This window comes from Halyomorpha halys, unplaced genomic scaffold, assembly GCF_000696795.3.
Source record: "Halyomorpha halys isolate HHAL.00 unplaced genomic scaffold, Hhal_1.1 Scaffold1532.1, whole genome shotgun sequence".
Classification (NCBI taxonomy): Eukaryota; Metazoa; Arthropoda; class Insecta; order Hemiptera; family Pentatomidae; genus Halyomorpha; species Halyomorpha halys.
The window spans coordinates 24,436-52,132 of record NW_027110059.1 but is presented as its reverse complement, the minus strand read 5'-3'; the positions used below and the strand labels follow the sequence as shown (position 1 = coordinate 52,132).

General features: G+C 29.6%; 1 protein-coding gene across 1 annotated transcript; it reads left to right on the top strand.

Moving 5' to 3' along the window:
- Nucleotides 1-211: 211 nt before the first annotated feature.
- Nucleotides 212-24,668, top strand: LOC106689951 (uncharacterized; the record flags this gene model as incomplete). The annotated part of the gene is given in 7 exon segments (XM_014435178.3): nucleotides 212-311; nucleotides 11,173-11,328; nucleotides 13,013-13,203; nucleotides 14,863-15,117; nucleotides 18,622-18,919; nucleotides 19,126-19,196; nucleotides 23,513-24,668. Coding segments are annotated over 7 exon segments (2,163 nt in total). The 3' UTR covers nucleotides 24,648-24,668.
- Nucleotides 24,669-27,697: the final 3,029 nt, after the last annotated feature.

Below are 27,697 nucleotides of genomic sequence, written 5' to 3'. Positions count from 1 at the left end.
TCGATTTATTCCTATATCCGGGAAAATTTATTTAAAATAAGTATCATTACTCAATTTCTTTGTTATGGTTGTTTTATATTATTTTATTATAAACGTTTATTGTATTAATACAGTATGAACATTGGACCAACTTTCAATATCCTGATTATTGAAGTATCTTTAATTTGAGTCGTTTCAAAATACATTTTTATAACAATAATTTCTGTGTTAGGTGCTGTGGGGACGAGGATGGAGGAGGAAAGAGAGGATCTGCGATGACAGGAGAAACAGCCACTTCCAACGGACCCTACATACTCAACACCTCACCAACGGTTAGTTAATGATCCATCTAATGTAGATTTACAACTTTAGGAACATACAATTAATTAATGTGCTATCTGATTAATGAAACATAACAGTGGCGCTCGTGAATTATAGTTTTCCAAATGATCTAGAAACATAAAGTACTATGTTAAAGGTCTCGAGATGATCTTCTTTTTAAATATCATATGGATTTTCCAAAACCGATTTGAAAGGAAGGTGGATATGAATTTTTACTTCAATATATGATAGGTATATATAATACAGTATTAAATACGAGCTTGATTCAGACCAAATCACCTCCTTGAACAACCGTTGGTCTAGTAACAGTACTTCCTTACAAAGTACTGAACCCATGACCCTTAAGGTTATAGCCCATATATTGTACAGATTTAATTTAATTTTAATTAAATACCAGTAAATAGCGTTGGCGTTGAAATAGGGAATTCAACATTTTAGATATTTTCGATTTGTTTTCATCGTATGAAAACAATTAATTATGAAACACCTATTCATACTAATTAGTTTAACTATGTAAATAACTATCAGAAATGTTCCAGATTCTTAAAAATATAAGAATATTATAAGGTTTTAATTCAAAAATCACTTTTCAAACCAGGTAATGTACAAAATATACTCTTCTGGTATACAGTATAGGGAAAATCAAAACATCACCCGTTTCTTCATTTGATTACGTTTCTGACTAATTTTTGTCCATTTTTAAACTTTAATTATAATTGAATTCGGTTAAAAAGAAGCAAAAAATAGTTAACAACTATTTATTTAATTGTCAATTGGTTTTTGTTATTTTTGACTATACTTTATCCTTCATATTAAGAAAAATACGGTCAATTATTTATATACATAAATATTTTAACAATTGTTTCATGATCTTTAAATTGATAATATGTTCATCTTCCGTCTCCATAATTATAATATTAAAAATAAAAGTATACACTATTTTCAAAGGGTCGTGTTTTCCTATAGAAAGTAGTATTTAATGTATAAAAAAATGTATTCATACATTTTTGATATAGTAAAATTATTATTTCCAATATTATAATAATAAAAAGAGAAGATAACCATATTATCAAAACCAAGAAAATCATCTGAAAATGATCAAGAATAATAAATATTAGGTTTGAAAATTAACAAAAATTAGTCCGAAAGTCATCCAATGAATAAATTAGAGATAGATGAAGTTTTAAGGGTGTTTTTATTTTCCCAGAAGAATATATGACCCTTAGAAAAATGATGTATACTATTAGAAGAAGATAGTTGATCGTATGAAGAAGATTCGAAGATGATAGTCCGGCTGGCGATCAATGAAGGTATCAAAATAGAAACAAAAAATGATTAATTATTAACCAACGTTTCGCCCCACTTTGCAGGGCTTCGTCTTATTAGTATTATTTTTAATACCCTTCTAAAAATTATTGGATTGTTATTACATAGCACCACCGGCGATGTATATTTTATTTACTTATTTTTAATTTATTGTTACGTTAAAAAAGGGTTAATTTTTGGCTCTAAAATTTTATTTTTTATTTTATTTATATATACACATATTTGTACGTGTACATGTTCGTGTATATATAGGATTGTCCAGTTCCCTACTTGCAGCTCCAGACTGCAATGCACAAAGCGCTCTTCCAAGGCGCAGTCCTTGAAAGGATCATTGTAGAGAAATATCGGCCTTGTTTGACAATAAACCACGGTGGTTCCTTCTTTTTGCATTCCTCTCCACATCCATCCCCTCCAATGAAGACCTCTTTAAACCGCATCATTCCTGCTACCAGGTACGCTACCCAGTAATTTCCTCTTGTTTCTGCTATTACTAGTTGTCTTTTTTCATTTTTCTTTGTCTCTATCTTCGTGAACATAGAACTTTACGACAATAGCTTTTCTGTAAAATTGCTTTTACTCATTGTTTACCATTAAATTATACTCGATTTCGGTTCAGAAACAGTTCTCGAGCCGGAGAGATTCAATTCACTTAGGAATTGCTTTCTTATTTATTAATTTTTTTTTTATATTATCACATTTTTTTTTCTATTTTCTAGAGTAATGCCTTCTTTTAACAATTCTTCAAAAACTGATGTTTCTCATTGAACATGTTGTAAAAATGACTCACAGCTTATCAAAAATCCACATCTATGTCTAGAAAAAATAAGAACAATCGCAGTAATAAAGCATATCGGTACCGTTCAAATCTAAAATCCTATCTTGTTTTAGTTTGGTTGCTACTGAGATATAAAGGCTAGGAATTCTAGGGATAAGATCAGAATAATTAACCATCTTTCTCACGTTTTACTTATTCAGTAAAAAGAGTTCACCTAAAGCTATTTTACTGGAGGTAGCCGAAACCATTTTGTGTTTGTTTTGATATATTATTATTTTTTTAAAGAGCAGTTTGAAATATATAGTAAACTCCTTTCCATTAGAACTAAATATTTTACTGAATTCCATACTTTCTAAGACCTTTTACCAGTTGTATGGTAGCAAATTCACATTAGAGTAATTTTGTGAGGGAGAAAAAACAAAAATGCTTTATTTTTTTTAATTTTTGACAAGCCATAGTCAGCGAGGTTGTGACATTTCAGCATGGAAAAGGTGAATGACCCCCAAAATTTGCAAAACATTGCATATAATTATCGCAGTCCTTTATTAATTATTACATTTAGCATTTACTTGAAAAAAATATATATATTTTTTATTAAATTAATATTTTTTTATTAAATTAATTGTTTTTCACTCCAAGGAGGGTAGCTACCCCCTCTGGGTACCATGTACTGAATCATGTAATCCAGCGAAATAACAGTTTCCTTTACACCTTTACTTCAAAGTTTAGCAACAAATTTTATTTGTTGTTACTAATAAAATTGACGGAAAGAGCCGTATTTAGAATAGCCACTTATCTGCTTTTCATCATTCTTTCTCCACTATCGTTACGATCTATTATTAAACAAATTATAATTACCTATCTAAATAATATTTCAAATCTCAAATAGTGGGGCTCATTTGTGGATCTGCACATCACACCACAAATGTATGACTCTGTTGAACAATTGGACCATACCAAAACCAACTATCAACGGGCGTTGATGACCAGGCTGTTAAAACGCCCTTTCAAAACTAACAAACAAGAGCTGTGTTTAAAATATGCGTGAAAAAAAAACATTTTTCACACAGTGAAATAGTTGAAGGAATTTGATAAACTAAACACTGGACCATTTTCAAACCAATTTCCAACTTCAGGAAAAATCAACTAGTTCCTAATCTCAACAATTCCTGAAAATTTCATCAAAATTGGATTAACCGTTTTGTCGATTATACAATTTAAATCAGAATTAAAGTAATTAGTCTATAATCACTTCTTGATTAACTCCCAACTGTACTTTACTAAATTCAGATTTGGTTCCTCAGTACATAGTGTAGGAATGTATTGTATTGATACAGGAAATTAAAAAAAGAAAGAAGTTATTTCCTGAGAATCAAAAATTTTAATTCGCACTTTACGTTTTGCGCACCAAAAACTTCTAGAAACATTTAAAGATTAATTTCATTAGATTCTGGCAAATCTTTATGATTTGATAGAATATTTTGTCAACGGCTCTTTCTGTAGATTTTATTCTTAAACGATAAATCATTATCAAATATTTTAATAAATTGCTTACTAAAAATTAGAAGTAAATAATAAGAAGAGGTTTTGGAAGGAAAGGTTATAAAACAAGTTGCTTAGAAAATCCACTAGGGGCTTTTATGGATTTAACATTTTACATTTAACAAAACATCATAAATATCCCTATTATATATTATGCTGCGTTAAAGTTTTGCGTGATTCCTTTCCTATTTTTGTTAATAATTATAAAATACATTTTCTTCTTCTTTTTTTATTTCTTTAGATTAACTTGTGTTGAATAAGAAACGTCATTATTATTTTTTTTGCTCCACTTCCAAAGCTGTTCCTGGCTTGCGGTATAAAATATATTAAATCTCCAAACATAAAAAAAGAAATATCTATCGGATGTCGCTCTTTAAAAGTTTCATTTCCGAAACCCTCCATGAGCATTTAGTATTATAGAGTACTCGGATCACAGGATCAGAAGAACTGCTACCTAGAAAGATGACCCTGGTTCCCCAGACCGCGGAGGTCACGAGGACTCGAGAGGCAGTCACTATAACGGTGACAGGGTGTGGTTCCATTAATAACCTGTTACATAAGGCACCACTAGGCCTGAGCTCTACCTGTCTCCTCTTCGCCATCCGAGAAAAAAAAACTGGCATTAAGTCAGTGCCCAGATTGTCAGTTTTTTTCACATTTGAATCCGTCATCGTGCATTCAGTAACACACACCCGTTCCACAAGACGTATTGTTCTCTTACCGGCGTCAAGTCATTTGAAATATGATTCGTAAACACAGAGAACGTTAAACAGTCCTACCATCTGTCATCATTATCTTTTACAGCTGTTGTACAAGATATATTATGGTTTGATAATAAAAAGAGAATGTTTTAACTTGTATTTACAAGGTCTAGAATTTCGTTTGCCATTCCATTATTTCGACTACTTATCTCAGTCTGTATACAGTAGAGATGTTCGGCATGCTGTTTGTGTCTTTTTTTAGTTCTTATGTACATGGATACTAAATTGTTTCCGATATTTTATCTTTATGTTGTTCATCATATTTTTTTATTTTCATCATTGAATACTTTATACATGTTTATATTATTAGTGATAGTGAGAAAAATTCTGAACAGATATTGTAAATATTGTTGATTATTAATGGAAAACTCCAACAAATAAAACCACAGTTCCCTAAAATACCAACGAATAACTAAACAATCTACCTTCGGCCAATTCCGACATAGTTAAAATGAATGCAGGCCGAATAGAGGACACCCTAAAAAAGAATCATCAAATGGAGATATCTTATCACTCTTTAGACATCAAACACACACTAAAACAAGCAAAATATTTTTTTTCTTTTTTACTGCTATTTACATCATCATAAACAGTTATCTTTCAAAATAAAATAAAAATATTAAATTATAAAATTAAGCAGGTTTCTCACCCCTGGTCCGCGGGCCACCGGTGGAGAGCCTTGGTTGTGCCTCGTGAGGGTCTGCAACAGATATTTTTAGATTTACTTTTATATTACATGAAAGTTATCCAAAAAGTAAATCTTCCTTGTAAGTTATACAACTTTAAAACTAGCATCATGATATGAAATTATCGAATGAAGTTCATAAGTAGAGTCGAGGAAAAAGTTATTTTTTCTTTAAGTTATTTATTAAATGTTATAATATCATAAAAGTTATTTATTAAAAGAACATGTAACTTAAAAATATTAGTCTATAAAACAAAAGGGAAGTACTGTTTAAAGGAAATTTTTTAAGAGTATTTGTTATGGGTCCGCAATATTATTTCTTTGCGTGCCAGCCAGCGTTTCGAGCGTTGCCATCGTGTGTATTGAGTGTTGAATGACAAAGTGGTTATCTAGCCAAAATTTGTGTTGTTTTTTCTTCATTGATGGATATGGTTACTTATCTTGTATGAATAGTTGAACCTTTCATTAATCACTTTTTGAAATTTAGTGAATTTAGTTCAATGAAATAAATTACCTGATTTTTTTATTGATTTTTTTATTTTATTTATTTTTATTGAATTGATCATTTATTTCATAATAATTTATATTATAATGAAATAAGCAAGGTTTGCTCCATGGTTCGGTGTAGATTTTATTTATCAACTAATTGCTTACTAAATAGATGTACGAGTACATGTTTATATCATTATCGTACATAGTACAGGTTTATATCATATTATAGTATATTTAGTAACTTATACACAATAATTATTATTTAAGTAGTGTTGAAATCCTAATGAACTGAAATTTAAAAAAAAAAAAAAACCTATTAAGAATTTTAAATAAACAACTAGTATTGTATATAGCAAAATGTTGACAGGATAAAAACAAAAAAATCTAATATGCATTGAAATCATATTAACTGGAATAAGTAAATAGTTGTTAAATTTTAATATTCTGGTTAATATATTCAGTTTATAAAATTCTGAAAATATTTGCCGGTTCCAGAATAATTGGAAAATTGTTCCACAATTTTTCACCAATAGTGGAAATTAGTAAAATGTTTAATAAATTCTTCATTCAGTAAAATTAAGGATTTCCCTGCGTTAGATTTTAGTTGTTTTTTATACTTATGGATCTAACTTATTCACATATAGGTTTTGGGCATTATCCCCAGACAGACATTTGTTATCTGAATTTATAAATAAACAATGAATGTTGAAATAAAATAGTTCTTATTAAAATTTTATTAAGATAAGTTTGTGTGATGTTTGGTGTTGGAGAGTGGATGCTGAAAATATCTAATAAATTTCCAGCGCTATCGCCTTCCACGAACCAGGACCGCTGACGAAAACCGGTTCAAGGTAGAAATAAATCGAATTTAATGGGCAATCCATTTTAATATGTAAATATATATATTTTAAGGTGTCGTTATAATTCATGAATGTAACTTATACATTGTATTTTCCGTAATATTTATTATGGAATCAAATATTTCATTCATACACTAGTTAGTGTCATTTTCATTTAAATTATGCTATATTTTATGAAGTTTTTCAGTTCGTTTATTAAATTTATAGGTTGGTAATGAGGCTTCTAGATTTTAAAACTATAAGAAAATATGTTGCTTCAAAATTTACAATTATTGTAATAAGATAACATTATAACGTGTATAATCAGGAATAATAAATTTGAATTTTTAAACTCATTACATATTAATAAAATTAGTATTTAAATTGCCATTGGATAGACTAATTATAATTGCTGGTGGGCTAGTTGGTTATTATAATTCCATCATCTGAAACGAATATTTAGCAATGTTTTATTTATTACTCTTTCATGTTAACATAAATACGAAGCCAGAGTTCAGATTTTTTAGTAAATAAATATGATTGTTAAATTTTAAGGCTTGAGATAATTTGTTTTTTTCTACAAATTGTCAACTCCCTTTATTATGTATCCAAGAGGAAAATTAATATTAACTAAGAAATATCTCTAGTACATGATGTTATTTTCTTTTGTAAACATTTCTTATTTTTTTAATATCTTTTACATTAAATTTATTATAGGGAGAATTCTATTCGCTTATGTTGCAAAATAAATATTAATAAGGAGATAGTATAATATTTTAGGGCTAAGAATTAAAACATGGCTAAGAAAAAAAAATTAATATTAATATTAGTTAGATTTATTTTATGCCTTCTGATATTTTTTTCAAATTTTTAAAAAGTATAATTAGACTCTAACATTTATTCAAATCTTTTCTCATTCGTTTAATTAGAACGTTTCGAGCACAACGCCCCGTCTTCAGATGCAGTAAATATTTTCTTTTTTTCCCCAGTTGATTATTGATATTACATCAGTTCTCCCCCTAATTTTTCTAATATTCTGTATCAAATGGGAAACCAGTATTGTCTAACACTTATTACAAATATTTATTTAATTATTTAAAAACTAAGGATAGTTATCATTTGACGGTATTGTCAAAGAACTCCAAAGGAAAGTATTTTCACTCCTTGATATTTGATAATATAGAAATTTTCCCGATCTAAAACCTAAATTCCAAAGAATAACTTATTATTTAGAAAAAGAAAACAACGTAATTCCCGGAATTGGTTATTTTTATTTTGTTATAATTTTTTTTGTAAAAAAAAAACTAAGGCTTCCTTATTCGTTCTTTTTCCTCTCATACTTCTTCTTTGGATGAACGTGTAACTTTCATAGAGTAACCTCTATGTAGCATAAAAAATTTATTTTACTAACAAGTTTTTATTAATTTTTTTTTTCAATTTATTTAGTTGTGTGCTGGTTCCTATCTACGTGTACTCACAATGCCTTCGGAGCAATTTTTTTTGTTTTTTGTTTGCGATAATCTAAATAATGAAACCCTTCTGGAGAGGTCTATCTATAATCGTATTGTGGTTTTCTTTGTCCGGGTACTGTTGACCCTCTGCCCGTGTATATTTCTTAGTTCAAATAATAAAATGTAAAATTAATGTTTTAATAATGTTTACAATGATATAAAAAGTGGGAAGAGTTTTAATGAGCACTTAAGTCCTTTTTTTTCTTTAAATTCCTAATTTTAAAAAAATATATCAACTTTTAAAACAATTAAAACATGCTCTGAATTTGACGCCATACTTTTAAATAGTAGTTACCATATAATGGGGGACATATTTCATTATATACACTTTATGGTTCTTCTACTGGATTGCTTTAAAATCTACTTAACTCTCTCATAAAATAATACAATGATAGTCCCAAATTCTACACTATTACATTTTTCATAATTGAGGAAATTATTTTTGAACAATCCTATACTGGAATTCTATTTTTTAGTACTATACAATTGTTTTCCTGGAGGATAAGGATCGACAATCCAAAGTGATCTATTATTTAGAGGCTATTAGGAACAAGATAGAGAGGAGTGACAAATGAAACAGTACCAAGATAGGCAATGGGGATGACTCAGAGGAATAATCTCCAATCGCTCTGACCTCTGCTGACCCCCTGAAGTACCTGAGGATTGAGTCACTGCGTCCTCTGCAGAACAGTTACTCTTTATTTAATTATCCTTTAATGTCCGAGTAAATGCATGACGATTGATTAAACTCGGTGGGTTCCTTTCCTTCAAAAGGCAATTCAGATTTCTTCACTGATCATCGGCCTGGAATTTAGCGTTCCTTTCTGATGAGAACAGCAGACTTCATTGCGTTCCTACTAGCCCGTTTTCCACAAGTCTAAGCATAGCTGGCATGCCAAGAGAAACAAATTAATGTTTCTTATATTTTTTTTTTAGAATTTTATTTATATTTAATTTCTAAAACTTTTTTAACTACATTTGTTAGCATATACATATGTATAAAATTTGTTTCTAAAAAGGGATACTAGCCCAACCTTGAGAACTTCAACTTTGGAACATTATACCTACCTTTGACATATCTTGGCGTGAGTATTCCCTCTGACAAAACTCACCGGATCACAGGGGCGGACTCAGATTTTGCATTTAGAGAGGAAAAATAAGGATATTCACAAATATTAAGATAATTGTAGATCAGAATATGATTGTGCCATAGATTTGTGAACATTAATGTTTGTATACCCTGGATTATTCCTGTATTATTTTAAATTTTATTTTATTTTATTTATTATTTTAAGGACCCACCGTTCAATTTGTAGTGCGTATTTATAAGGGAATAATAATAATAAAGGCCTAACGAACCCGAAGGTTCGATGCCAATACCACCAAACGCTCTCTGCATACATCCTTCCAACGATGCTCCTCCAAAGCCAATTCCACTAAATCAGTTTTAACGCAATCCTCCCATCTACGTTTCGGTCTACCCCCTCGGACGGTTACCCGTTGCTTCAGGTTTATTAACATTTTAGGGATCCGCTCGTTACTAAGCCCTACAACCTTAAACGCCCATCTTATACGCCGCAATGCTATAACTTGAATTATATTTACCGGATGTAGGTTCCTTAATTCAGCGTTCTGTAATCTTCTAAATTCTCCCGTTAATTCATCCTTTTTCGGTCCAAATATTATGCGTAATACTTTATTTTCGAAACCCTTAAAACGCTGTTCATCCCTTAGTGTAAGAGGCCACGTCTCACATCTATAAAGAACAGTGTGAAGGATAATAGTTTTGTAAATTCTAATTTTTAAGTTTTTCCATAGAAGGCGCGAGCTAAGCAGTTTCGAAATGGAAAAATAACAAGCATTTCTTGCCTTCAACCTAGCTTTAATTTCCTCATCAATTTCGTTTTTTCTAGTTACCGTAGAACCTAAATACTTAAACCTATCTACCTAATTTATAAGGATATATGATATGAATATTACGTAGGATTATTGTTAATTGTCTTATGGAGGTATGGATCATACTTAGTATGTCATAGCAGCAAATAAACCAGTGACAAATGATACTTTTATCCTATTTAATACTAATGTAACCTTGATTAAAGATTCTATTTATATGAATCCAGCAACTTCACAACTGGATCTTATGGATTGGTTTTGAGTTTTCGTCATATTCGTTCAAAAATAAATTTAATAAAATTTTATTATTAATTTGATTTATTTATTTAATATTTATTGTTATTAATTTAATTTCAATTAATCACAAAAATGTAATTACAATCAACAATTTTATATAATTACATTTTCAATTTATTGCACAATTTGTTAGAAATTTTAAGTTGAATTTTTACTTCACAAATTTTTAAATAACATTTATCAGTTATTCATGAGTAGTAGTTCTAGAAGGTAGGTTTATGTATTTTAAACTTAGCCATATTTTTTTCTTAGTGTGTTTATTTTTTCTTCTTTCTTTCTGTCATTGGTAAACAACGGTAATAGAGATAAGAGAACACATTCACACCATTTTTACAGAGATATAGATTGAATAATAACAAAATAATAAATAGGAAAAAAAATTTAACTTAAGTTAAGTAACATCTTAATCACATTCAATCCAATCAGTGTTTATTTTGAAACCTCCCTGAGAGATTTGGGCTGGCCCCCTTAAAATTATCTCTGAGACATAATGTTGTTTTGATACTCTATAAATTATAATTCGTTGAGCTACAAAATAATCTACATAAACAGCAGCCGTTTCTTGCGGATGTGTCAAAACTCAGCATTGTCTCACCAATTGTCTGACTAATTGTTTTTATAAGTCTAAACCTTTAGTAAGTTATACTAGTCTATACGCTTGTTAGTTATCATGTTCATATCATTGAAATATACATACATTTAAGTATTTTTACTGTTTGTATTTCAGCTGAAGACGGTGATGGAGCGAGAGAAGTTCCTGCCGGGTGTCGACAGGGAAGGCAAGAGCCTGGGCGAGCCCGACTACACCATCCCCTCGCCACCCGAGCGGGACACTTCGCACCTGGACACCTTCACCAAATACACCGAGATCCGTCTCTCACAGGTAAATAATTTTTCCAAGAAAAATATTTCCAATTTCTATTCCATAATATTGCTATTATTACTAAACATAATTATATTGAAGATAAAAAAAAACATATAGCCATATTGTGAGTAAAAATATTTTTGTTACACAGTTAATTGCCTACTGTGACTAAATTCTCATCGTTGTACACAGCAAAACAAAGTAAATAAACTACCACAATAAAAAGAATAAAGGTAACATTTAAATTAAAATTATAAAATTAGTAACATTGAAATTAAAAATATAAACAATTTAAAAAACAATAGTTACATAAATATAATAAAATAATCCTACTAAGGGATACTTGGCTTAAGGAGTTCAGATCTTATTAGATTAACTATACATACATACATAAATAATTTATTTGAAATTATTTATAATTTGTATTTTTATTTATAATAAATATATTTATTTTATTATAAATAATAATAATTATTTATTTATAATTTTATGCTATATTTTTGTTTATATTTGAAATAATAAATATTTTATTTGAATTTTCTGAACCTTTCTGAACTACCAGTCCTCAGTCCTCTTCATAGTTACTGTTTTAGACTTCCATCATGAATAATTAAACATACATAAATAAAAGTGATTTTGAAAATACTAATAGTAATTACACAAATTAAACTGAAAGCAATTTTTATGATAGCTAACAGTAACATACTCATTAGTGAATAATGATTTGTGAGGAAAATTATCAATTAAAAAAGTGTTAAAATTAATATTCATTACCAGAAGGTATACTGAATTGAGATGATTGCTACAATTAAAAAAAGAATATATAAAATTTGGTCCAAGGTGAAGTAATTAATTTTTGCTTATCAAGCTTCTTCTCCATTTAATTGTTATCAAATGTTCAGATTTAAAATGAATTTAAGATACTTGAAAATGTTAAATTGCTGAGTAGTAAACTAATTATTTTTAATATAATATGATGTTGAGAATATGCTTGTAATTATAAATAAATATGAGAAAGTCTCAAAGGAAAGCATAGGATTCAAGGGGGCCTGCTTGTCAGTAATTTTTTTTTTAAATAATCCAATTTTATCCTTATAAACACTATATTTAGTTTGTTAAAGAAAGTAAAATATTTATTCTAATAAATATAATTCAATTTTTTTTTTTTTGTTATGGTCATACAGTGAACATTTGTTAACTTTCTCATGGATGACTTTTTTTCACATGAACTTTTGTCTATCAATAAATCTTTATCGACCTATCAACATAATGCTCCCTATGCTATTAAATAAAATAAAAAGATTACTGATCTCTTTTAATTTATTATCTATGTTTTATAGATATAGATAAAAATAAAAAGTATATTATTATAACATTATATTTTTATTATAATATAATAAGTTTTCCATCTAGTTTTTAATAACCCTTCATGATCAGCAAAACAACATTGATAATTGAATGCCAATGTGATTATTGTATAGTTAAAGCATATGTCTTCTGCAAGTCCATAATTTTGCCAATACTTTTAACTTCAGTTCTTTTGAGGGCTGAAAACATTGAACATTTATTTCTTGAAGTCGATGTTTATTATAAGTTCTATGTTTTTTTCTATGTTATGCCTTTATTGTTTTATTTCAATTTTTTAACCCAATTTTAAAAGTATTATAAAGTAAGTGGATGATAAATGTCATTATGATTCCAGTTGAGTATTGATGGGGGCTATGATGGGTCGCAGAGTTCCCTGACGAGAGCTGAGTTGGAGCAGTACTCTAGGGCTTACGAAGAAGTGAGGGCCCCATCTCATAGCCAGCAACCTTCTTATGCCCAGAGTGAGGGTTACCATAGCTATGTGTCCAGTTCCGACTCAACCACCACCACTCCCTTCTTAGACAGGTATAGTATTTATACATTTCAATTTGGAGCTAACATTACTTCCAACATTAATTATACAGTAAGTTTGGAAAACTCTTAATTAATTGAGGAAAAATCAATAGTTATAAATTTAAAATATCCAATTTTTAGCTACCAAACTACCAAAAAAAGAGGAAGATGACTCATTAACAAAATTATAATCAGATACCATATTACAATAGAATGTAGTATTTATACTTGGGTCTATAAAACATTATTTTCTTATTGGAAGATTATTGATTGACCGTGTGTATAGATGAATGGAATAATGGTCCGGGTGCGGTAAAAAAAAACTTAAATAGTAGATAATTATACTATTTTATTGAGCCAACGTTTCGCCCCACATTGCAGGGCTTCGTCAGGGCTAAAAAAGATACAAACACTATAGTTACAAAAAGGAGAAAAAAAAAAAAGAAAAAACATAAGTGTAAAATATGTTTATTTTCATGTTTATATGTATACTTTTTTTTCTTTTTCTTTTTTTTAACTATAGTGTTTGTATCTTTTTTAGCCCTGACGAAGCCCTGCAACGTGGGGCGAAACGTTGGCTCAATAGAATAGTATAATTATCTACTATTTTAGTTTTTTTTTTACCGCACCCGGACCATTATTCCATTCATTATTTTCTTATGAAATTTTTCCTTGGTAAGACCCCATGAAATCTTTAAAGGAAAATATTTTCAAAGTATCTTAGAAAATATTTAAAAACAGAATTAAATTAGAAATTACACTTAAAACAATTATGATTAGAAATATATTTCAAATTTAACTTGAGGTTTGTGTGTTTAACAGTTTTGTTTGTCAATATTAAATATTAACTTTTTATTATTATTGAGGACATATATATTTTAATGTGATGTAAAAAGAGCGAACTTCCAATCACTTCACCAGAAAATTTAACATTCACTTGACAGTACAATACAAAAATAATTTATCTGAAACTTTTTGGGAACATTATATTTGAATTATGCTTAAGATTGAAGGTAAATTCTAATTTGGATGTAAATCAATTGATCATTTTGTTTATTTAAGCGGTGACATTATGAATTTCAATTTCATATTTTTGGCATTATGAAGAGAATTGTAACATCCATATGCAATAAAACCTGAGATAGAAAATTTTGTAGATTTCCCACTTTGGCTTCTTACCAATTTTTTGAGAAATAATAAAGTATCTTTTTTTTTTTTTTTAAATATTTTAATGGCATTGGAATTTTCCATACAACCAGGTATAAATTCTTTATTTGTACTTTGATTGTTTTCACCATGGTTGGGGGTTGAAGTTTTTTTTTTTTGGGACCGCCATTCAATGAAAAAGACAACGCCCCAGGCCGGTTCGAACTGGCACCGCCAATAGACCTCAGAATGGCAAGGCTGTACCCTACCACTGAGCTATGGGTGGTCCTCACTAAAGTATCTTAAGGACACCGAATAATGAAGTAATTGTTTAAAATGTACTCTTCTCCTAACTGAAACCTTTTTCTATTTGTATTTGTACTCTTTTGGAAGTAAGGTCCTTGAATATTTATAATATATGCTAATATTTAATTTGATTATATTTTATGGTGTTGTTTAGAATTTTTAAATTTTCAAAATACTCAAGTTTTTCTTCGATTTCTTACTAATTTCTTTAATTACCAGACTTCGACGAGAAAATGAAACAGGAAGGGAGTCTTCAGCTAGCTCCGGCTCTTCTAGTGAGACACTAAAGTGGCACGGATCTCTTTCTGATGTGAGCAGCACTCCTCAACATATAGCACACTCTGCCAGGGTTCCTATGCCTCAGCGGCATCATTCAGAATCAGTGCTTTACCTTGAACCATGGCCCCAACCAGTCAGTAACAACAACATGAGGCGGCTTTTTCCAGTTAGCACTTATGAACCTACAGCACCTAGGTATGAGTTGTATAATTTATTTTAGCATTTATGTTTAGAATATACACTCATTAAAGAAATTTAAATTTTACAATAATGAATAAGTGGCAGCAGGTTGCTCAGTGGTAAGGCACTTTGATACTAACTCCAAGGACATGGGTTCATATCCGGCTGTAATAGATAATTATTTTCTGTTTCACTATAGCCATGAGTCCATTCAGCCTCATAACCGTTGGTCTAGCAACATTACTACCCTACAAAGTACTGCACCAATGAGCCTTCATGGGTTGTACCAACATTCAATAAATTGAAGGGTCTAAATGCATAACTCATTCTTCACATCAAAAAATCTTATATTGAACATGGAAAATCACTGATTTCACTAACACAATGTTTTAAATTTATTTATTTATTTTTTTAAATGTAATATTGTGTAACTACTCAACATTTTCAGGGGGGGGGGAAAGCATGGTAAAAACCTCATTTTATTGAAATAAGAGGATTTTCATTTTTACTATAAAATTTTCTGAAGTGAAGAACATTTGTTTAAGTTATATCCTTAAATTATAGAAGTCATTTTTGAGGTACTTCCCAAAATTGTAAAAAAAAAAAAATTATGTAAATTTTATTTAAAAATGTCCTATCAAAGAATATGTTTATAAAAGACTTTTTGTCTTATTTGATGTGATTTTATGTTGGTGGTGTCCAATGTAAGGGCATGATTTAATTGTTTGATTGGAACAAGTAAACGAGGAAGAGAATATCTGGTTAATACATTTTAAAAATGTTTCTCTATTTCCACTTCCTCTATCCTATCCTTATCCTTTCTTATTTCATTAATTTTTATCAATATTTTGGTAAAATCTTATTATTAAACAATATTCTACTTTTAGATTCAACTGTATAAATCTTGTAGTAAGACCAAATTCTTACTATCGTATGCTCTTAGTTATTTATTAATCAATTTTCATTTTTGTTTACCATTTAAAATTTTTCTAACTATTATAAACTTTTTGTATTACTACAAAAACAAAATAATATATATATATGAATTATTATTAAAAAATCTTTCAGTATTTTTTGTGAGAAAATTGCTGCTTATGCAGTTCAAATATTTAATATTATACTAGAAAAAAAATTACAAATTTTGTACTATTCACTCTCACACACTTCTCGTTCAGAGTCAGTTTCATCTTATTTCTGACAAAATCTTGATCACTGTCACTTTCTTTTAATTTGGTAGGTATAATTGTTCAAAAGATTGGTGGAGGGAACCGTTTTATTCTTTACTAGAATATATAAAAAAAAAAGTTTAATGGTTGCAGAAAAAACAACTTTGTATAATTATAATGAGGTGAAGATAGTTGACCATCTATGGCAATAATCTTTTGTTTATCTATGTTTTTTCTGCTGACCCCAACCCCCGACCATCTTTTCCTCTCAGATAATTATAAATGACTCTGAAATAAGATACAGTTTTTCAATTCACTAGGTTATCAACATCGAACGATTCAATACCTTTTTTTTTTACCTATTCAGCTTTAATAGACTTTTGTTTTAAAACCACAAATGCATTTAAAATATTTTGTCGCAAAAGTCTTTTGTCTCCTCAATAATTGGAAAATGGATTTAATTTATCCAAAATATTGATTAATTCTTTCAAATAAAGATACAAAACTCATATTCAATTTTTCCTAATAAATTTATATTACTTATCTGTAAATTATAAATAATAGAGCCATAATTAACCTGGCAGGGGTGCCCTACTTTTTTGACCCTCCAGAGGTGTCCCATAATAATTTATCTCATGATAGATGATTTGTACTAATTTTTTATATAATTGATTGTGATGATGATAAATTGAAATCGTAAATTTTAGCTCTTCCTTCAGGGGCTGAAGAATTCAGATTTTATAAAAGATCTAAGATTTTCCTGCTTCGGCTCATGGTTTAAAAAAAGAAACGCAGGACATGTCCAGTTGAGCAAAAGGCTCAATTGAGAAAAAAAAATATGCCATGTAAGGAGTGTACCAGTAAGAAAAATACTCAGTCTTATCGTTGCAAGGAGGCTAGAGCAAAACTGAATTGAGTATAGGTGGGTAGGTAAAAGAGGGAGTAACATAAACAAGTGGCAATAACAACACCAAAGGGTTAACTGAAGGTATAAACAAAAAATGATAAGGTTCCATTGTTTTAAGATTTTGTGTAAAACATAATTTTAATTTTTATGACTACTGAGTTCTTCATGTGTTATTTTCATGATAAGAAACCATTGATAACTCAATTTTAAACACAGGAGAAATAAAGTAATCATGCCAACAAGTTTTAGTTACTTTCAATGGAAGGAAATGTTGAAATGTCATCGAAGTTCTTCTTTGGAGGCAGAGGAGTATTATCATTCTTTCAGTTTGCAACATGTTTTAAAACACAATGCTGAGTGGAACCTTAATGTTTTGCTCCTTTATGTTCAGTCTGTTATTATTACATGTCACTGGTATACAGATGACATTGAAATCTCAATTCCAATAAAGAATGACATTAGATGAGATTATTGTGTTTTCTCTGGAGCCTTCATTTGCCTCATTAAAAATAATCTCTATATCATTTCTTCCATGTAGTGAATATTTTTCTGTATGGGGTGAACTCCGTTATATCTAAAGTATCATCATACCTCTTATTACAAAAATTGTCTCTTTTTATCATTCCATATGTTTAAAATTTAGATTGGTTGGTACATATATCTTTTTATTTTTATGATCTAATGAATTACATTCACCTCTATCTAAACTTCAATGGTAATTTTTAGTAAATCAGGGTGAAAATGGGCCCTTTTTTTTGGATTCGTGTAATAATAAATCTCGGATGCATTTATTTTAGAACCATTAAAACTAATTAAACATAATATTTATTCAATGTATCATTATAAGGCATTCTTTCAAAAATAATTTCTGTAATACATTGTAAAATTTATAGAAAAAATCATTGTAATAATTTTAATTTTTATACTTTTCTTAATAAGTTTTTTTAATTAAAACTAATGGTAATTGGTTAGTAGGCAACTCACATCAACTACAGCTGCTTCCACATGATTTCATCGACTATGAGTCGAGTATCTAGAATGTGTCATTGTTCTATCTTTGTGATTTATTTTAATCCAAAAAATAACTATATAAAAATGAGAAATAAGATATAAATGAAAAAGATATATTTTTCTGTTTTCTATGCCTTTAAAGAAAATTCATAATTAGTTTTTCAAAATAGATGTATATATTTGATCTTAAATAAGTATGATTCATTATTTTTTGGTTGTTTGAGTAGGTGTGTATTTTTTTCTGTGCAAAAAAAAGTGGAGTTGGCTTATCATAGAGAAAAATCTTAATCATCATTCTTATGGATCCTTAAGAAATGTTAAGGTGCCTGTTGGTAGTTTTGAAATTTAATCAATTAAAATTTTGATTAATTTATATGATCTCTTTTAAACGTAATATCTTAAAATGTGTATTAGTTTTTTTTTTGTTTTTTTTAGGTACATTTTAAGTAATGATCGTTCACCACCTAAGCTCTCAGTAGCTGAGAGAATTTGTGAGATTGAGCGACGTGGAAACAACGAAGATAAGAGGAGAGGAATGACTGACCATGCTTCTCTCAAAGCTATCCAGAAGAAAGCATTACTTTCCTTTTATGAGAGGCATGCTTCTGCTTGGAAGTCTGAACCTCAGCTTACTGCCCCTAGTATCCCACCGCAGCCACCACCTCGGCCTCCGCCCCAGACTAGCAGGAGATCATCATCAGCATCGGATTATGCTGGAGCCATGAAGAGAGATGTGAGTAACAAATAATTTGGTTAACCATCAACTAGCATATTTAAAAGTAATGGTATGCATCTATTTTGATCAACATATGGCTTTGTCACTTTTTAAATATCTTGGCAGACATATTTCAAACCATAAAAAATAAAATGGTTTATTAAAATAATATAATTAATTGATATAAATTAATTTCATTTTACTAATCTTTTTCCCCTTTTCAGATCCCTCGAAACAGCTTAGATATGTCAAAATCAGAAAGTAATGGCATGAGGGATTCAAAGCATCAACATAGGTATATTATTTTGTATTATTTTCTTTAATTTATACTTAAACCTGTTGTAGTACAGGCTCTATCTGAGCTTGCAATTCTCTTCAAAATTGAGCAGATTTGCCTCCTAGTTTAGACATTGGTAGTAATACGTGCTATATAGAAGATGGTGTTGTCACTAGGCTTATAACATTGACTAAGAATTAGAAGTTGTGCTTCTTATAACTGCAGTGATGCTGATTTGAATGCAGTCTAGAGTGTCAAGTTTTATTTCTGTGGGGATTCCACAGAATGGAAACTTGATCCCCTTCCTGCCACCATGGTTAGGGTGGTATCCTGAAGATAACCCCCCGCTTCCCCCACCAGTATATCATAAATGTACAGTGGTCATAAAAAAAAAAGAATGAGCATTATTTCAATATTTTGGAGTCATAACACTCCTCTAACTGAGCATACGTGAACAAAGTGGGTTTAGTAGGGCACCACAGTAAGCAAGTAATAAATATTAACCCAACCAATAAGAAAACAATAAATTTCCATTCAGTCCTTAAATCTTCTATTCAAGAAGGCCGTCATCTTTACCTCTTGTCTCAATCAGAAGAGCAGGAGAAGTCACTCCGAGTGAGGATGTAGATGACTACCTTCCCATCTAATAAAATGTACTGTAGGTCTTGGTTAAACAGAGCAAAGTTATTCTCATTGGCAGCGTATTTTGCTGTATATATGTATTGTTTTAGATATTATGTAACTAGTTAGTATGTCTGCTATATGATGATAGAGGTACCAAGCATTTTACAGGGCTCTTCATAAGGATCACATCCACATTTGACTAAAAAATAGTTAGCACGCAGATTGGTTAATGCGATAATAAGAAATACTATTACCCAAGGTTGGGTAGAAAGAGATCAAGAAAATAAATAGTGGGCAGCATAATTCTACTGATAAGGTCTTATTTCTTGCTAATTTTTGTTTGAAAAGTGATTTTGTTTCATTAATCCTTAAAAAACTAATAATATATTGTAGGATGGTGCAGAGAAAAACAGATTAGACCTACAAAATGCATTGCTCTATCACTAACCCAATTCACATTCAAATGTTCACTACTCTAGCCCAATTTGGAGGGAGAGGCTGTAATGATATGCAAAATTTAGAAAAACTGATGGTGGAAGAAGAAAAAAGTATTGACCCCCTAATGACACTTTTTTAACTCCTACTCAATTCACAATCAAGTTTTCAACTCTTGAACTCAATTTAGAGAAGCTGTGAATGGAGGTGCACAAAACTGCAAAAAAAAAAAAAAAAAATAGAAGAAAATAGTTGAAGCTCCCAAAGATCTCTTCTCTGACACTAACTCAATTCACTCATAAATTTCCAACCATTTAAAGGGGCTGTAGTGTTACAAAAAAACATGAAAAACTATATAGCTACTTATAACAAAACATTTCATAACTTTTTTATGGCTACTGTTTACTTTGGTTAGTAGCAGAATTTCATGAACTATTCCTTTCCAATGTATCGGTGTTGATGAAATCAAATATTAATATTGTTGTAGTTGAAAATAGCATTGTTAATATCATTTTGCTATTGTCCAGTTTAAATAGTATAGATCTAAATGTTAATACCACATGCTATAAAACCATCTTGAAAGACAATGCAGATTGAAATAACCCATCAATTTGAAGGTTATATTTTTTTATATCCCCAATAACACAAAATAACCATTAAAATAGTAATGCATAAGTTTTATGTTTATGCACAGTTTTAAATTTTCTCTTATCCTCTGATATAATTTATAAAATTATGATTACTCACATTTTTTTTTCTGAACATCTAGTTATTTAATACAATACAATACAAATATGCCCAAATATAAGAATTGTTTTTATTCAATAAATTCCCACTTATTAAAAAGTTACTATTACAACCATATATGTACGTGAAGGTGAGGACACTTTTTTCTTCTTTAGCTTATCATAAAGATACCCTGTATATAAATGGTATAATACCCAGTTCTATTCCTTTATGAATCATCATCTTTTATGGGTATCTGAGGCTCCAGAAAATATCTCTAGCATGACTAAATCCATTCAGTGCTAGTGTTACTCTGCTTTCAGGCTGCATAAAAAATAATCAATATTATATTTTATTGAAATAAAAAAACAAAAACATATTTTTTCAACTCACTTTGACTGATCCCCAAATTAATCTGTAGTTCTTATAAATCAATAACATCATTTTCAAACATCCTAAAGTTCAATGAATGGAGAACAGATTTTGTAATGATCATAAAAATTTCTACTTTTAAACTAAGTTGGTGTGTTATTGGGTTGTCAAATAAGTTCTTAGCTTTTTTTACAGGTGATTTCAATAGAAACTTCAGATTCTTGTAAATATTTTTAATCAATTTTATATGACCCATTTTGATCTATTACATGTTGCCATCTTTCAGGTAATTTTTAATTCCGTCCTCACAAAATTTTTCAGATTTTTTTTCAATAAAATCCTCTATGTATGTTTTGCAGTCCTCGAGTGAATTAAAGTATTTCCCATTAAGAGAGTTTTGAAGGGCCCGAAATAAATGAAAATCTGTTGGGGCAAGGTCTGGTGAATAGGGTGGGTAGGGGATCACGGTGAGTCACTTCGTTTTCCCCAGGACTTTTTTCTCACAATATTATTGTACAGGATCTACTTTTCATCCCCAGTTATCAACCCCTTTAAAAATAGATCATTAACATTTTGTTTCAGGAAGGAATCGCTTATGAATTTGCGGTCCAATAAATTACTTTCCGTCAAATTGTGAGGAACCCATATATCACTTCGAGAAACATATCCCGCAACCCCAAAATGATTTAAAACACTTGCATGAGATATGTTAAGCATTTCTGTGATATCCCATGCCTACACACTCTATGTAGTGAGGGTTGTCTGTGATCAATGCTTGAATTTGGTCATTATCAACAGTTAAAGGACAACCCGAGCGCTTTGTGTCTTCCAAGTCAAAATTTCCGGTTCTGAACTGAGCAAACCACTTACGGACGGTGTTTTATCCTAAGGTCTCATTGCCTTCACACTGTAAATTTTGGTAACAGTCTGTGCAACGGATTTTCCTTTTTGGAGATAAAAAATCATTAAATAACGAAAATGAATTTTTTTCTCATCCATTTTGAGCAAGCAAAATACCACTTAAATCTTTAATACTTATCTTAGTAATCTTGGTTGAAACTGAAACTGAAACTTAAAAGCACCTTAAATAATCCTTTTTTTAGAATATGTAAACATTATTGACTAAGTAAACATGATTTTATAAAGACAGAAAGGATTAAATTCAAATATTGAAAAACGCTACGAACTTATTTTACAACCCAATATTTAATATAGTTTTGCTTGCTTATCAAGCTTACTTCTCCTAGTAAAAAGAATCATTTTTTGTCATTTAATGGTTTGATGCCCCTTTCCCATTGTGATGAGTGAATGCTTTTTGAAAAAGGTAGTTTTCTCATCTTCTATTCCAAACAGTTTTTTTAGGACTATATTCTTTTTTAAAATAATGGTGCACAATCACAATAATTGAGGACAAATAAAGCAATTCCTAAATTAGAAATGAAATTACTTAGTTTTTTGTAATATTTGTTCTAACCTGAATTCAGTATAAACATTCAGACTTGGCTGTTCAACTGTTATTTACTACATTTTTATTTTAAGGTTTAGAAGAAATGGTGCTCTATTGTGGGATGCCTTTGTTTGGAACATCATTAAATGTTTCTGAGGCTTTTTTTAGCATCTTCTTATAGTACTAAACATTGAATTTATAAATAAAGTAAAAGCTGAATATAAATTTTATTGATATTTTGTTTACTATTTCTATTCTTGAAATATTTTTGATCCAAAACCTAAGTAGAGTATTTGAAAATTTCCGAGAGAATTATTTTTTCAGATTTGAGGTAGCAGTTAATTTCTAATTTTGGCGTATGCTAATTGATCATTGCAGAATTTTACTGAATTACATATTTTGTTAAATGTTTTTGCCTATTTGAAGATAATAGAAAACCAGGTTGTCTTGTAAAATTTGTAGATACACTCTGTTGCTTTTTACCGACAATATGTAAGAACTTAAAAGAATTAATACAATTAACAGTTAACAGCCTGAAATGTAAATAGTCTTTTTTTTTCCTTATCTTATGACCCAGGTGAAATACACATACATTAATAAATTGAAATACCAAGTAAAATTTCCTTATAGAATCCTAATTTTCAAGGCTTAATAGCATGTTACACTTTAAATTTACATTATATATTTTTGTGTCTGTTATTATACTAATATTTTGTTTTGTTTTTTGCAGTTCAAGTTGTGGGTCATTAACTACAGCATCTCTAGGCCCAATGATTATTGGTCCATCTATTTGTGTGGACGACTGGGTTCCTGCAAGGCCACCAAAAAAGCCTCACTTAAGAGCTGCTTACCCACACCCTCCTAGGCCATCAAGCCCCGCAAGTCCTAACATAATATGCAGGCCTGATCCACCATATCCGGTGCCAAGGCCTGCCAGTCCAGAACCACCACCTCCATCTCCTCCACCACCACCAGAAGCAGAAACTTATCCTGATGAACCACTTCCTCCGCCACCTCCTGAAGTCCAGCAGGGTTACACTTCACGGAGGTATGAAAGAGCTATGAATGCTTCTCTTAGTCTTGATAATCTTACAAGGTCAGATAAACATTCATTACTTCACTCAAAGTCTCATGATTCCTGTAATGATGGATTTTATGAAAATGGAATGGAAATCAAGAGAAATGAGCATAATAAAAATGGTTTTACCTATGCAGACAAATTTAATGAAAGGTTTGTCGAAAACCGAATCGAGTCTATGCAAACAAATTACTGTGATCAATTTAACGAATTATGGGATAAGAAGAACTACTTAGATATGAGGAAATACTCAGAAAAAAAGCAGCCTGAAGCTCAAGTGAGGACAAGTATTCTTTCTCCTCCATTACCTAACAAGAAGAGAAGCCATAATGAACAGCCGAGGTCATTAGATAGTAACTTGTCTTTAGTAGAATGCAATAATGAGGTAAACAAACCTGGACCTCAAACACCTATTCATAAAAAATACTCTGCTCAAATGAATATTAATGGTCATGAAAAACAAATTAACTATAAAAACATCCGAGAAAACTTTTTGAGGGCAGTAAGTGTTCCAGCTGAATCACAACTCGTGAAGAACACTCCTGAGAGGCAATCTCTAAGGTTCACTACTTCCACCCAAAAGCTTCTCGTCAATGGAAAAATAGCAAATGCCATTCACAATGGAAAAATTTCTCCACCTTCACGAAAAGCAAACTTAGTGCGAACACCTAGTGATGTTGTCAGGAGAGTAGCTGCTATCCACAATACAGACCTGTTTGGGAAAAATGAAAGTCTTCCGAAGCCTACACTTCCACCGCACTGTCCACCTACTACTCTTCAATTGTAAGTACCCATAATTTTTAATACACTTTTTAAATTTTGTCTAATAATTAAGAAGTCATTTATCTTTGAAATATGACTTAGAGGAAACACCAAATTCAAGGATTTTTAGTTAATCATTCATAAAGCTAAAGCCATATTTAATAAATTTGAAATTAGCATTGTCTATTTACTTATTTCAAGATTTTTTTACTTCTGTTTTTATCTTGTATAAAGAAAGTGAGCTTTTTCGGATTTTTATGTTATAACTCAAAACTAATTGAAAAACTTTTTGGTATGAATTAAATTATAACATTGAAACATCATGATTTTCATTTCATTCTATCAAATTGTTGTCCTTTTGTAACAATAGCCATTCTGTTTCCATTGAAAAATAAGGCCTTACATGGACTGATTTTAGTTACTTTTAATTGAAATTTTTTTTTATAAAGAATCATAAATTTCATTCACACAAAGAAGCTTATGAAGTTATAGATCTACCTACAAATTCTATTATAACACAATATCTTAATATATGAATATCTCTTGATACTTAAATGAAAGCTTTAAGTTAGTATTGATCTGTTTTGATCATCTTATTGAGCATCCTATTTCTAACGATAAAAATATTCATCTCTTAATTTCATAACTATTTTGTATTAACTTTGATGTACCATCATGTTCATGAAGTTTTTTCTTTTGTAATAAATTTTTCTTGGTGTTTTATTTTTGAATCTGAAATGAAGATGGTATATAAGCTTATTGGTTTAAATAATATTATTATTTATATCAGTTTAATATTAATATTACATAATAATTAATGATATTTATATTATATTACGATTAATAACATTAATATTAAATTAATCTTGTCAATATCTATGAAAAGTTAATTTAAATAATAAGCATCAGCATCACTGGAAAATAGTCCTCATTCCTAATTCTCAGAGATTACATCACAAAAGGCCATTGTTCTTAATATTATATGCAAGATTCATTTTTTATAATCTCATGGCAAAGCTTATCCAATTGCAGCTGTTATGTAGTCTATGTGTAGTATTGCATCTCCCAACTGTTTTAAAAATTGGTTACCTAAACACAATATAACATAAAAACTTTTTTTAAATAATATAAAAAAAAATCTTATCAAAAAAGAGTAGTTTTTATATTATTTAATAATGATGATCTAATTTTGTGATATTCTATGGATATTGTGTTTTCTAAATTCAGTGATATATGGCTGTGTAGTTAAACCGAACAATTCCAATAGAAATTTGAAACTTTGCAATTTTAATTATTATAAATATCCACATTGTTTGAGGAACTTTTGTTGTATTTTTCATTATTTTATTAAAAGATTGTACTTGCATCCATGAATTTACTTTAATTATATCAACTGGTGGTATAACACTAAAAAAAACTAATGCAACATTGTTTATTGGGTTTTCCCTAAACATGATCAAATAATCCACCAAAAAATATTATAGAAAAGGAAGTTTATTATTAATAGTAATTGGTTTTTATTGCTAAACATACCATGGTAGTATAAATCTAGTAACTTCAACCACCAATAAAGTACATACATTGATTAATGTTTTCACAATTTTATATCATTTAATGTCATCCAATGCTTTTCAGTAGTCATTTGAATAGGTCCTTGTTGTATTGAGTAGTCTAATTGTTCATAATTTTAATAATGTATTGTTTCCCATAAGTAATTTTTATTTATTGTTGATTTATTGGTCCTCTACCTACTAACATTAGTTTTGATTTGATACAGTATTTTACCAATTATTTTATTGATATTGAACATTGTGATAAATTACCAAAATGTATCCCTTTGTGCATGCTGGCCCTGGATGACTGCAATTAAAGTTCAATAAGAACTTGAGGTAACAATATACATATCTTGAATTATTTTGTAGTATCCCATTTGAGTATTTATCCGCAAAAAGTAGATATCCATTGTTAGTAATAAATCATATTGGCTGCATGGTAATACATAGGACATTTTCCAATTTTGATTAAACATTATAATTCTTAATATAATATTATATTATTATTATTATATTATATTAATAATAATATAACATTCTTCCACATAACATATAATTCTTCCATATTATCAATTTTGTCTTGAGATAACATATTTTTTAACAATTCTTGATTTATTATATAATCTATTCAGGCAGATGCGGTCCCTTTGTTAATCCTCAGTTTCATCTCAAAGCTAAAATGGAACTATATAACAACTTACATTTTTTTTTAAATCTCAAGTTTTTGGCCTGCCCTTCATTCAGTCTTCCGGTTTACTCATGCACGAAGGACTATTTATAGGTTAAATCTGGAGTTCGGTAAACTGAGTGACATTAGTGCCTTTGATGGTATTAGTGGAGCTCTTAAATAATTTAATTAGAAAACTCACTCTTTAGGGCAATAACTTGTGAAAGGGGATTGGTATTTTATTAGGTTATTACATGAATATTAATATTGATAAAGACTTTTTTTTATAAATCCAATTCTTTTTTAAAGAATCCAATAAACAAAGTTTATCTAGAGAGATTTCTAGATGTCAACTAGTAAAAAAAAAATCTTATGTTTGTTAAAGATTCTCTCAAAGAAAAAGTAAAATAATCAAGTTAATTTATATAGACGATTGACTGTATGTGAATTAGAAAGGAGATGATCTGAAGTTTCAGTAAGAAAAGACAATTAGGAAATAGTCTCAACTACTTATCAATAGCTAAAATTTCTTACTTACTTTTAATAGCCAACTGTTGGCCTTCTTCAGGAGTGTTGTGATTGGTTGATTTGTGTGAATAAGTGGAACATCCAGTTAAATCAGCATTTAACCGCCACTAATCACAATAGCTCTGATGAAGACCTGTAGTATGGGTCGAAACATTAATAGCTTAATAATTAGTTGTAACTATTTATTAATTGCCTTTCTTGACAGAAACTCAGACTATCTCCTTCTAAAAGAATTAAGATTTCATACATTTGGATTTGAAAAAGCAGTTTTTGAGATATAATAAATGCAAAACTTTATGATAAAGTTTATGAAAATAACAATTTATA